General features: G+C 39.8%; 1 protein-coding gene across 1 annotated transcript; it reads right to left on the bottom strand.

Annotated features, from left to right (window-relative positions):
* Positions 1–886: 886 nt before the first annotated feature.
* LOC115673032 (two-component response regulator-like PRR37) lies at positions 887–12,056 on the bottom strand. The gene is made up of 9 exons (XM_030595052.2): positions 11,859–12,056; positions 9,992–10,497; positions 7,972–8,133; positions 7,723–7,856; positions 7,278–7,433; positions 3,133–3,316; positions 2,611–3,019; positions 1,716–2,526; positions 887–1,251 (listed from the first exon to the last, which is right to left on the bottom strand). The coding sequence occupies exons 2-9, from the start codon at positions 10,362–10,364 to the stop codon at positions 1,144–1,146; spliced, it is 2,337 nt and encodes a 778-aa protein (XP_030450912.1). The 5' UTR covers positions 10,365–10,497; positions 11,859–12,056; the 3' UTR covers positions 887–1,143.
* Between the last annotated feature and the right edge of the window lie 1,732 nt (positions 12,057–13,788).

The raw sequence follows: 13,788 nt of genomic DNA, 5'->3' as shown, positions 1-13,788 counted from the left end.
CATTCCAATCTCAAGAGAGAAGATATCATTTGCTCACCGATTATTCAGTAGATCTTGCCGCCACAAACATTGGCTCCCAAATAACAGGACATGTGCCATTTGGTAGTTAGCATCTGCCTAATTAGTAGGACGATGAAAAGGACCAAGTTCTGAGGACATCCTCACATGCAGCTCATGGGCGAAGGAAATGCCAATCATCAGGGGCCATTAGCTGTTAAAAAGGTTGATGTTGTGTCAAAAAATTCCTGCTATTTGCTTGCATGTGGCTGCTAAGTGCTAACGTTATTACCAGAGAGTGTGATCCGAATGTGTTGCCTTTGAATAGCCGAGTGGTAAGAAGCACTGTCACAAGCACACATTTGACAGAAAGGGCGGGGAATGGAGGAAGTGCTCTGCTTCTAATTCTCCATTTTCAGGTTGTTTCAAAGAACTTGCCCAGGAGCAGCTGGGAATTCATATTGAGTTCATCTTCTGAAGGTTAGATTACTCTCTCTCTCTCTCTCTCTCTCTCTCTCTCTCTCTCTCTCTCTCTCTCTCTCTCTCTCTCTCTCAAGAAAGTAAGAAAGAAAGAAAAGAAAACTCAGATGAAAGACGCGTCAGAGGTGCTTTGCATCACCAATATTTATCGGCGGTTTCCTCAATATCCACACGAGATGAATAGTAGCGTGAGTTGATATTACACGTAATTCAGTTGTCTAGGACGATAGTGGACATGGTTCCCTGATGGTTGATTTTAGCATCACTGGATTTTCGCATCGCATGCTTTCATTTGGATATGAAGTTATAAAGCAGCACCTGGTCAAGGACTCAGAGATTGTAAAAGATGCTTCGATTCTCAGGTCGGGTCCCGAATGACCCAGATTCAATCACAGGGAAGACCATCGTGTGAAAATCAGACTTCTAGCATTTATTTATGCAGAATGTCTTGTAGAAACAAACAGCACACGATGTCTCTAGAGATATCCTAGATTAGGTTCACAGCATACCATCTTGTGGCAGCATAGCCGTAGCAACATGAGTCCACAATATAAATATAGTACCGCGGTGTCTTCTGAATGTCTTCAATCACAACATAATAAATGTTGGGTGCAATGTGCAGATCAGATCGACCACGAAATCCCATGTCTTCATCAGGATAAAAGGTCAGGAATTTGTCTCCTTCCCTCTGATCTCGTTGGCAGCCTGCCGCACAAATTGTCCACGAACACGTGGTCTCTGTTCCGCCAGTTTCTTCCTGCTGTGGTATCGAACCTGAGAAAGCATTAACTTGAAGGGTTCAATTCTTCTTCCTTTTTCCTTTTGATAAGAGAAACAAAATCAAGAAACCAAAAACCCAACCATGCTACTATTCCAATGTCATTTTCTTCCATTACAAGAAATTATACTCCCGTAAAATATTTGGTTACCTACATGATTCTGAAAGGACAGCCCAACTCGTACCTGATACTTTATGCTCATCTCTTTTCCCACTAATCAGAATGCAGAAGTGATGCGTGCCTCAGAAGAGGTTTGTAATTCTTTATTGAGAGGTACTGTAAGGACAATGGACAAGCTACTATAAATGTGCACTTATTTTGTGAAGTTGATATCTAGTTCTGTGTGAGGTTACTATGTATCACTTATCTTCAACGTCTTGACAATGAATATGATTTTTTTTTTTTGTAAGGTTCAACCAGCAACCTTAGGGCACATTTAACAGGACTGCTTTCTATTACCTTTTTCTCGAAACACCTTTCTTTTCTTTTTTGCCGAAATTTGTTCAGAGCAGCTTCTCTTTGGGCATTCCGACTTTGTTCAACTCCATTCATGTTCGTATATCCAATCCCACCATTGGCTCCACTTTCTCCAGCTATCTTATTGTCTACATCCATATTTGTTTCTTGATCATTTGTGGGGAGGTTCCTCCCATTCTGCCCATCGATTGCATGATTACTGCCGGAGGCACTCCCATTGTAGCTGTTATTGGTAACAATGCCTTCATATGGTGTACTCATGCCGTTGGATGACCCACACTGTGGAGCAGCAGCTGCTGTGCTTTTCGAAGCCATGTCATGATCCTCAGCTGGCTCCTGCATTTGAGTGACATTCTGCGCATGGTGGTGGTGGTGGAGATGGTAATGGTGGTGGTGGTGCTGCACTTGAACATGATGCTTCACACCCCTAGCTTGTGACATAATCACGTGAGCGATTGCTGGGTCTACTTTACCCTGTATTGTAAGCGGAGGACACGTACCACCATTTTGTACTGGTTGGAAAGCAGACGATTGATGGAGATATTTCAACATAGACTTAGAAGGTGGTTTGTCAGTGATGGTTTCTAGCTTCGTGAAAGCATTGTTAGTGGTGGAACCCACGTCATTATTGTTACTGCTTCCATTGGAACCTTGATTCAGCGGAGGGCTACTTGAATTGGACTGGAAATTCTGCATAAACTCTGTTTTGTCTACCTCTGAGCTATTGTCAGCTGGGGAACAGCTACCCACATTTCCGGTTGGAGTTTGATTAGGAGTAGAAGAAGAGTTGTACCTGCACAAGAATAACAGTACTTAACACAGCAACAAGTAATGGTTTTCATTTTGCCTTGAGTTCAGTGTAATTGGATTTTCTTGCCTTGAGAAAGCAGAGAGGTCAGAATGTCTTAGAACATTTTTGTCGTGGGGATTGCTCTCAACATCATCTTTCATCCTCTTCAAACTGAGCTCAAGAGACGGCGTCTCCTTGGTATCATATGCACCCTTATCTTTCACGTCAGACACTTTGGATGAGCAATTGGTAATATTAAAATCGACTCTTTCCATTGGAGGGTTGCTACCATTAATTACAGCACCTGTTTTGGCATTTGGTTTCTCACTGTTGAGCTCCAATTGTTTATCCCCCAATTGCTCATCCTTTTTTCGGTAGTCAATCTCAGAGGTTTTGTTGGCAGTAGGATCTGTGGTAATTTTATCATTTTTACTTGGTTCTTCAATCTGCAGATTAGGTGCTCCTATCTCCAAGTCCTTGCCCATCATATCTTTGTCTTAAAAAGGAACCAAGCATAATATTACAAAAAGAATTACAAATGGAAAACAACATTAGACAATTGAGGATATAAAATCCAACTAAAGATGCTGCAAACAGAGCTGGACGCACCAAGTTCATCATATTTTCCCTTAGCATGCCTCATTGCAGTCATAGGCACCCAGTTACTGCTGAGCGTATCAGGCCTTGCATGGATAACCTGTGCACAGGTGCTATCTGGAGGATCAGCCAACTGCTCCCAAGAGGACGCCTTCCGAGGACTGTCAATTTCCACTGCCCTTTTTGTCCAAGAGCTCTGCAAAGAAAAAATTGTCAGAGTATATGCCATTTGATTTTTCTGAACAATGTCAAAATATTCTACAGAACAATGCAAAAACTCGAACCTACATGCTGATACGTACAAGAGCGAGTCAATGGTGATGCTTACATTCTCAAAATAGAAAGTTTCAGCAACACCATATTCCAATTTCTAAAGGATTTGTTCTACTCGAGCAAACCGGAGATCAGAGTAGTCCATAACGGAGTATGTTTTTCTCCTAAGGTCAGTTGTACTCAGTCTTGATATATGCCCTTCAGATATTAGATATTATGTTCATTGGGATCAAGAACAGACGGACTTTCACCCAAATTCATGACCAATTTAATAAGATGGGGCCAAGAAGTGGAGCCAAATATAGCACAGATGCACTCACAAAGCAAATGACGCCATTCATGCCACTGATGTCAAGATGTGAATTCCACTTTAAGTGATTCAGGGTTTTAAATTGCTACCAAGATGACCTAGGGTAGTTGTTACTACAGGCACAGAAGCCAAATAGCTGATAATGGTCATGGCAAGTATTAATTTCTAAGATGTCCACATTATAGCATATGGTAGAATTGTAAATTAACTTTGACAGCTTAAACATAAAACTGGTTATGGTTTAAAGGGATATTAGAGTGACTTTTCAAAGCATCTAAAGGTGCCGAAAGTTGAATTCAGTTCATTTCAAACCTAAAGGGGAACTAAGAGCAGCAGAGGTGAGTGTTAGGCCCAGTTCAACACAAGAACCTGTTGGAACTTGGAACGAGCCTGGTTAATGCAGTTCTAGGATGGTCAACCTATGAAGTAGTCCAGCTCCCGGTTCTAGAGACATGGAAATGGCCTCTTGCAGGATAGGTACCCATTTCCAAGGCTCGAACCAGTTTGAATAGTCTTTGAACTGGATGTTTTCCTTTGGGACAATTACAAGGCAAGTTTTAAAACTTGTTGCAATAGTGCGATTGGGTCCTCAAACTTCCATTTTGTACATTTAAGTCTTAAAACTTGCAACTTCAACGCACTAGAGTCCTTCCATTAACTCCGTTAGTTTTAAATGGACGCAAAATATCACGCGGTTCTTTTTACCAGTTTTTCAATTTTATATGACACTTACTAAAAAATGCCCCAGAAATAACAGAAGGACTGAAGTGGACGATTATAACAGGTTTTAGGACTTAAATACACAAAATGAAAGTTCTGGGAATTATTTTAACAAGTTTTATGAATCCCATTGCAGTTGTTCCTTTTTCTTTTGTAAAATTTATCAATGTTGACTGTTGAGGAGGATTGAATGTCAGGCTCAAGTTGGATGATCAACAGGCACGCTACTCCTATCAAACATTCCATCTTGTGATAGGAAAAAAGGCTCTAAAACTCATATAAAACGAATTTTGTAACATAACTTGGCATACTTTTTACAAGGAAAAGACCCTAATACTATCAGCTAACGTTTTCATTTTTACAGCCCGCCTCTCCGTCACCTCTAAACTCTAACCTCATAAATCTCTCTCTCTCTCTCTCTCTCTTCCTCTGTGACGGTGTTATGCCCTATGGATCTCTTCACCAGTGCGCCTATTGGTGCTCTCTCCCTCTCTGAGCTTTTGATTTTTGTTTCGCAAAGTTAGAGATCTTGTTTTCTCATTCTGGTGTTGGGAGCACTAGAGCTTGAAAATTCTATTGATTAACTCACAAGCCAACTCAAGCCTCATCAATTAAGCCCATTTTTTTTTGGTCAGAAATTTGCCCATTTTAATAACACAAGCAAAGGGAAATTTCGGCCACAACACAATCCAATGGTCCAAAACATCTAATATGGAGCTTCTAGAACTTGAAGAGTAAATGCAGATTGTGAAGGCACAATGGTATGATCTATAAACTATATAAGGATTTGCATGGTTGGAAAAAATCTCCATGAACATGGTTTGGAAAACTTAGTTCAGTAAACCTGGAGTTTGAAATGAATCGGTATGCCCCAGTTCATTTAGTTTTCTATGGAACCTTTACATCATGCTTAAATGTTTTATCATTAAGGGGGGTGACATAGGTGTTATTGCTCAACAAACAACAAATTTCCATCAATGCTTTCAACCCAAGGACATGGGAAAGTTGTCATATTTCCTTCGTATCGAGGTAGTGCATTTGCATCAGACATTCTAGAGGAAATTGGTGTTCTTATATCAAGGCCAATTGATACTCCTGCTATTCGTAGGGTGAAATTATTAGCGGATCGGGCGAACTCTACATTACCCGAACCTGGGTGTGGGTATGGTTCCGTGTGTCGGACTTGCCTCTTGAGAAAATCTTAGACACAGAGACTCGTCTAAAATGGATCCAAGAATTGGAAAGGGGTACTGAGATATGTCCTATAATATATTTTACACATATGTTCAATTTATTCAAAGGGCTTAAGAGCACAAATTTAAGTTCAATTTTCAATTTTTTTTCCTTGATACAGACATGTTTTTAGGTTGTTTTCTGTTTAAAAAACAATTATCTTTTCTAACAATTCATTGAGCATGACTTGGGCCAAAAAGCTTATATTACTGCTTGTGCCTTTCTCGGGCTTTCTTCTCTTATTTTTATGGCCCAGTTAACCACTTAAACCTAATAAGTGAAGACAGCACAGCAAGGACACTGCATTCTTTTTAGTCAAAAAAAAATATTATAAAAGGGCATGGCTCGAGAGAGGGAGACAAGATGAAAGGACACTGCCTGCACTCTCTCTCTCTTGGGCTTCTTTTTCTTTTTCATCTGGTCTTCTTCTTTTTCTTCTTCATATTCTAAACCGAAAAAAGAAAAGCAGAGCAGAAGAGAGGACAAAAAACACAGAACCGTAACTCAACAGCCATGCAAGCCGTGTCCACTGCTCAGATGGTGACTCTAACACAGATCCTGTGTCTGTAACCGTGTCGTGTCGTGTCGACACCCAACACAGGGCGTCGGCCCAAAGTAGGTGCGCCGTTTAAGGATGGGCTGGCCCCTAACAGATTTGACGAGGCCAAGGAGTAATCGCCGTAATATGGGCTTGAACAAGGTGTGATACCTGGCAAAATTCCTAGGATCACTAGGGGGCAGGGATGGATCAAGTTACATATTGAACAGGGGGAGCACCACAAGCCGATATAGGCAGACATTAATGAGAACGATAGTGCTTTGATGGAGGAGTTTGAAATCAAAGTTCTACATCGGTTGGAAAAATACCTCAAGAAGTAATTCATAAGTAAGACTTACCTCCAAATGGTCACCTAGAGTGATCATATCATGAATACTTCTTTTATGGGGAGTGTTTCGTCCGCATGGATCAGGTCGGGTCTTTATAGCACTACACACAACTTCTAACCCAATGTTTCATGAGAGTACTAAACAAATCGATGACTGTCATATTTTATCGAAGGAAAAGTTAATCTTCATAACAAGCTTGCACATATGACATACAAGCTCCAAGCTCCAACTTAAGGGGGAGTGTTGAGAGACCTCTTTGCAATTAGCAATATAGGGTTAGACTCAATATGTTTGTGGAATTGGATCTTTGTAATCTTTGTATAATAAATATAGAAAAAGGGGCATATTAGAAACCCTAATGATTCAGTTCCAAATATCTCTAGTTCTCTCTGAGAGTATCCATGCCCTCAACAAATAAGCAATCGTAACATCTAAAGTGGCATCAAGATGCACTTATCCTACATAAAGCAAGTGAGCATGTGAAGATTTTAACAGGGTATGCGGATTTTAAGTGACTAATCATAGTGCATCGATTTGGATCTATAAGTAAAACTACGTTGACCTCTATGCTCAAGAACTACAGCAACCTCTATGCTCGAGAAAAACTATCCCTGAACATGTATATATTAAACTGATCAGATAAGGGCTTAGACAATGCATTGAATTACGAAAGAAAGAGAAACTCAAGAGCAGCAGCCTCCTACTTGTGCTCTGGAAAGGGGGAAATCATTACCTGAGTGCCACTTCCATTGTCACTTCCATCCCTAACACCGATGCTCTCGATATCATCCTCATCATTGCTGCCTGTGTTGTTGTCAGAGTCCTCACAACTTTTTGACTTGGTTGATTTTTGAGTCCTTATACCACTTTCACTTCCGCTACCACTAGACTGCTAAGAGTATGAGCAATGAATGCAAAACAGAAGACATAGGGGCCGCACTTTATGCCTTTCAATCATTACACAGTAATATGCTCGCAATTTGAGTGTAAAGGAACAAAAACTGACAGTTGAATATGGCTCAACTGTGGTGCGAGTATATTCAAATCAAAGAGTTCAGGCATTTGCAGCCAAAACTAAATGTCATAACTTATACGCAGATAGAATGATACAATGAGAAGTCAAAGCCGATCCATTATGTAATGTCATGAAAAGGAACTGAGATATTTCAGTGACTCACGCTGTGGCATTTTCTCCAAACATGCTGCCAGAGATTTTTAAGCTCATTCTTTCTTATAGGCTTCACTAAGAAGTCAACTGCACCCTTCGATAAACATTTGAAGACTATATTCATGGAATCATGAGATGACATCACTGCACACAAAACTCACCAGGTGTAGCAATTAAAAGTATCTAACCAATAAGATAATAGGCGGAAAATGATTATAATTTTTAAAGAGTATCAGGAAATTATCCGTAATATACTCACTAATCACAGGAATGTTTTTCCAGGTTTTGTGACTCATGATCTTGCATAGAAGTCCAATGCCTGATAGACCAGGCATGACAACCTCTGTCAAAACGAGGTCTATGGGATTGGTCAGATCTTCCAAGATTTTCCATGCATGTATACCATTGGCTACAGCTGTAACTGCGAGAATATTTCTCTGTTAAATTGTTAATTCAGAGAAAATAAGTAATTCAAAGTGTGCAATACAGAAAATACCATAACATACGACATTTTCAAAGAAGACAAGAAAACAAGAGAAAAAAAGAAAAAGAAGAAACATGTTTAATTACACGATGGGCTGAATATCTATGCTTCTGTTCAATCTTCATGTTTGTCAACGAATGACATGCTCTTTTGTAATTTCATCATTATCAGTCACCATGAAATAGGGGATTGCACTACAATTCTTCTAGTGTTATCTGCTATTTTATACATAGAGAACTGCTCGATCCGCCATATCTTGCCACTTGCCAACAATAGATCATTCTGATCAATCTTTTCAAAGCAGCTCCTTGTGCATTCAACGAGAACAAATAATAGGGATGAAGCTTATAAATAGATAACAGTAGGTTAAGTTAAAACAGTCATCTATTCATGGACTTCTATTCAAAATCTTCAGTTGGGTCATTGCACGTCTGAAGTAATTTAAATTGAGACAGATTGTCATCCATACCTTAAAATGTTATAAAAAGCTGACAAGGCACCTAAAGGAGACTTGTGTGACACTCTATCCATGTGCCATATGGCGCGTCTCCTCGGCATTCCATTACTTTCTAATGGCTCATCACTAATGACTTGATCAAAACCATTTCAACATATGATAACTACATGCATTTTGAAAGTACAAAAACCAGATTGAAAATAGCCTAAAAAATGAATGGCAAAAGGAGTAATTCACCTATTAATCTGGAAACAGTGCATGACCACATCACTTGGATCAATATTTTAGCCAAGCGTCACCAATTCTAGAAACTTATTTGTTTGCTACCATTCAAGATGACCTAAAAGTTTCTTATCAGTCCTAGAAAACCCCTATATTACTAGCTTCTGTCAAAAGTTTGGTCATGGACAACTATAACTCTTAAAAAAAAACAGTTATGACCCTACTTCTTGTGTAACTCCAAAGAGAAGCAATTGAAGGAGAAGCTTTTACGAGATTTGCAACTTGACACGTATCCAAATGGACAGCGCAGAACTTGCAATTAAAATAAAATGAGTATCACCAAATACTAAGCCTTCTTTTACTCATGTCATGACACATTTCCGAAGCCTTCGAGAGAGAGACAGAGAGAGGCAGAGACAGAGACAGCGACAGAGACAGAGACAGAGCATACCAACCTATCAATTCAGGCCTATACAAGAAATTCAGAAACTACTATGAAATCGCCCGCCATAAAAAAAGAAGAAGAAAAAAACAACAAAATTTGTTTAATTATGGGGAAAAAACTGCTGGCTGCTGACATGCATAAGGGATGTCCCATTTTACTAGAAGGTTTTAGTTAGATAATTTTTCAATGATCATATGGAGATATGTGTCACTTGAATAGATTTTGCAATCCTATTCATTTACTTATTTGTGCTTATTCTATTCAATAGTTTATCTCACCTTATCGTAGTCATTTCTAAATTCAGACATTTTTAGAGCAGGTCAAACAAAAACCAGAATGTCACTTGGACTTTAGTTCAATAGAAACCTGAGGTATAGACATTTTCAACTTCAAAGAATTTCAATTGACAGGCAACATGGCATTTGATTGCAATTTTCTCCATGTGACATGGTTTAATGAGAACTCGTTCAGGTTGCAGATGTCACTTAAAGTAATATGTATTCTACCATAATCACCCAATTATTTCCTGCCATGATTTTTTACATGACTTAGAGAATATTCTTTTCCATCTTTATGCCTGCAAATATCCATGTTGACAAAGACATTCACGTTGCATATGCTAGAATTTCTCTATTAAGCAAGCACTCTGACTGTGAGAATTATGCACTTACCTTCGTAACCACAATTTCGAAGTAGTGCACTGACAACTTGTCTAGTTGAATCATCATATTCCACCAGTAGTACCTTCAGAGACCTCAAAGGTAGAAACCTTTCCCAGTGAACCAATGGCTCTTCTGACTGCTGCTGTGATCTTGGAATAACAGGATGAGCATGCACGAAATCCTGCGATTCTATTCCTTCAACCTTCCTATTCAATGCACCTTCCACGTCCTCATTGATCTGTAACTCATCTTGCTCTGCTAGCTCCTGGCCCTCACCTCTGACTCCATCCCTTATATCCCTGCTATCATCATTTTTGTGGTGATTTTGTTCTGCGAATCCCTTAGTCCCAGGTCTATTATTGGTCATCTGAACAATCGGCATCAACCAGATTAAAAAAGCCCAACAACAGTTCTGGATTTAGTAGGCAAAGAAATCTCCTCAAGTTCAATAAAAAGACTGCACATCCCGTTCTTGTCAAAATGATGAACTCGAAATTATGGCGACTTCAAAGAATCTACCACCAAAAAGCAAACCACCATTAGAAGATCAACCAGAAACAGAACAAATAACTTAAAACCCTGTGATTAGAATCATAGACGAAAGGAGAAACATCCCACATTGATAAGAACTGCTAATATTCCATTTAAGATATTGTCGAGTTTTGAATGACTGTTCTATTGCCAATTAGAGTAATACAAAAGTTCATTTGGGTGAATTCAAATAAGTTGAAAGTACGGACAAATTATCCAGCTAGGAAGAGAAGGGAACACAGTCAAACTGAATCAGACCAGTGAGTTTCATCAGTGACAGAACTAACCATATACCAAATAAATCCACTAAAAGGTGCAGAGTCGGATCCATTGTCCATAATTTTCGCGAGACAATGATATTCGAAATCATCTCTACGGCCATAGGGACAGGTTCTCCTTCGATTACTCCTAAATTGTTAAAATGAAGCTTAAAATTCTCTAGTGTGAGAACACAAAATGGGTGCCAATTTACTAACCGGAAGAATGATGAGCTACTTACACAATAAGCCCACTTACTTCTCCGTCCTCTCTCATCTTCACTTTATTTATCAAAAGAATAACGAGTTACTTGGTCAAGAACATTAATGTCTCAGCTCATGCGAAACTTAAAGAGAAGAGAACCAGCTCGGGCTGAGAACGAAAAGAAAGGGACCCTCTGTTCCCACTATCACCCGAGCCACCAACAGGGACAAGTTCATCAGCCATCCAAGCGATAATGAGGGAAGGAGAGGTCCAACATAACAGAGTTCACGAAAAGAAGAAGCATCGACTTATGTACTCGCCGAGTTCTTTTACATGTGCGAGCACTTAAAACTTTTAGATCCTTTGAAACTTTAGACAACAACGAGCCTGTAGCATCACTGCCAGAGTTCTTTCATCCACTTACTCGTCAACCGAAGAGATTAGCCTCACAAGCCAAAAGCCAGTGATACGCAGCCATACAACCACAAAACATAATACCCAAAAATAGAAAGAAACGAGTAGAAGAAGAACAGAACTTCAGATCTAAAAACCTAAAATGATATCTTCCGGAACTACTACTGTAGCTCTTAACTAAATATTTTCGAAACCGACAACCCGTGAACTCACTAAGCAAAAATCATCCTCCTGGAAAAAGAAATGGATCAGTGGAGGAAAAAAAAATCACGCACGCGAAATCAAATTCGTTTTTCGCCTAGCTTCCTACACTTCCATCCGCCAAAATCGGAAGCACGACCGCTCGCGAAAAAAGAAGAAGAAGAGAAATCCAGACATCAGAAGGCTCGTTTCACCACAGCTCTTCGGCTGAGAAGCGGGTAAAAAAGAGAGAGGCGCGCTTCGAGCTCGATCAATCCATGGACTGTACCTTCTTCGAGGCGAAACTCGCTTTTGTCCGTCCGACTCGACACGAGAACGGGGGACCGGAAATCCGACCACGGGAGCTGCGAGCGACGCAAGCCCTCCGAGACTTCTCTCTTCCTCGCGCGTGTTGTTCTTCAGGTCATTGTGATTAAGCTAGGGTTTGCGCCAGATATTAGAGACAAAAAAAAAAGGGGAGGGCCTTTGAGTTTTTTTGGCGTGGAAGAAGAAGAAGAAGAAGAAGAATGGGGAAAGAAAATGGGGCGCTTTTGACTGCGGCTCGAGAAAACAGAACGAGTGGGTCAGAGCGAAGGAGGGCCTCAACAAGCGCCACGTCGGACGACACGTCGGACGCGGGCCCCCCGCGGTGAGCTGGACGAGGATCAAAAGCCGGGGCGCGAGTCGTTGTTGCCGATGGACGGGCGATCTTTTCAGATCCGCGTCGGGGAAACGTGGCGCGCCGCTGGGCGAGTTAAAGATGCTCCCGACGGCGTCGTTTTGCTTGCGCGGTCCCACGCAGCGCGCGCGGGGGGACCCCGAAATGACGGGACTGCCCTCGGCCGGGCGCGGAAATATCCGCAGCTCCGAGCGTGGCAAGTTGGCACGGTCGGCCGCCACCCACCGCCGGGACGTTGGCGCGTAATAATGACAGGGACAGATTATCTTACGATTCACGTTCGAATTTTCGGCAAGAAAAAATGTGGGGCTTCGTTATAAAAAGGGATAATTACTCTGATGGTCCATAAGGTTGCTTTAATATGCAATTTAAGCCTTGATCTTTTAATTTATTCAATCTAATCTCTCAATTTTAACCCAGTATACAATATAGTCTATGGTCTTTTAATTTGTTCAATGTGGTCCTTGAATTTTGGATAAATATTTAATCTAGTCCTTGGATTATTATATCCCTGGATTTTATAATCCAGAGACTAAATTGAACATGTATCAAAGACCACAAAATCCAGGGACTAAATTGAATATGTATCAAAAATTCAAGGACCGCTTGAACAAATTAAAATTTTAGGGATCAAATTACACATTGGGTTAAACTTCAGAGATCACATTGAACAAATTAAAAGTTTAAAAACCAAATTGCACGTTGAAACAAAGTTACGGGACCATTTGTGTCAGTTTTCCTAATAAAAATAGGGACAAGTATCTTATCATTAAGCTATGCTTATTTCGCGGAAAAGAAATGATTTCGAAATTTTTTTTAAAAAAATAATCGTTTTTATCGATTGAAATAAATAATCGATGAAAATTTTTTCTTTATCGACAGCACTTTATATTTTAATATTTTCGCGAATAATGAAAATATTTTTCAATCATTCATTTTTCTAACCAATGCAAGAGATTATTTTTAGGATAATAGTTTCCAAATTCTTCATTTTCCACGAAATAAACTGATGGTTTTTTTTCTAGCAGAGCCTCTTTTGCCCATTAAAGAATACGAGACGAAACTTGTTATGTAATATTTCATAAAGATGGGATACACTAAAGTGTTTTCTTTTAATTACTCAATTAGAGGCTAAATCCCGGCTAAAAAAATTAAAGGCTAATGCAATTATTTAACACCAACTTTATGCAATACACGCTCAGTCTATAAACTCTAACTTTATGTGATACACCCTTGGTCTATGACAAAAGATCCTAAACTTTACTCATTGCAATTGCAATTCCAACACGCTAATTTTTTTTTTTCACCAATATCCCAATTAGAGGCTAATGTAATACACCCTCTGTCTATCACAAAAGATCCTAAACTTTTACCCACTGCGACACCAACACGCTAATTTTTTGTTGTCGCCAATACCAAACTTGTCTTAATATGACGATGAATTAAGAATTTGTTGTCACAAAGATACGATTTTTAGGGCAATGGTGTCATAACGGGCACAATTTAGAGTTATTGGTGACCTGTTGAAAAGTTTCAAGAA

The sequence above is a fragment of the Syzygium oleosum genome, unplaced genomic scaffold (genome assembly GCF_021117445.2).
Source record: "Syzygium oleosum isolate NSW1041296 unplaced genomic scaffold, Sole_v2.1 Sole_v2.02, whole genome shotgun sequence".
NCBI lineage: Eukaryota > Viridiplantae > Streptophyta > Magnoliopsida > Myrtales > Myrtaceae > Syzygium > Syzygium oleosum.
This window is presented reverse-complemented; position numbering and strand designations above follow the sequence as displayed.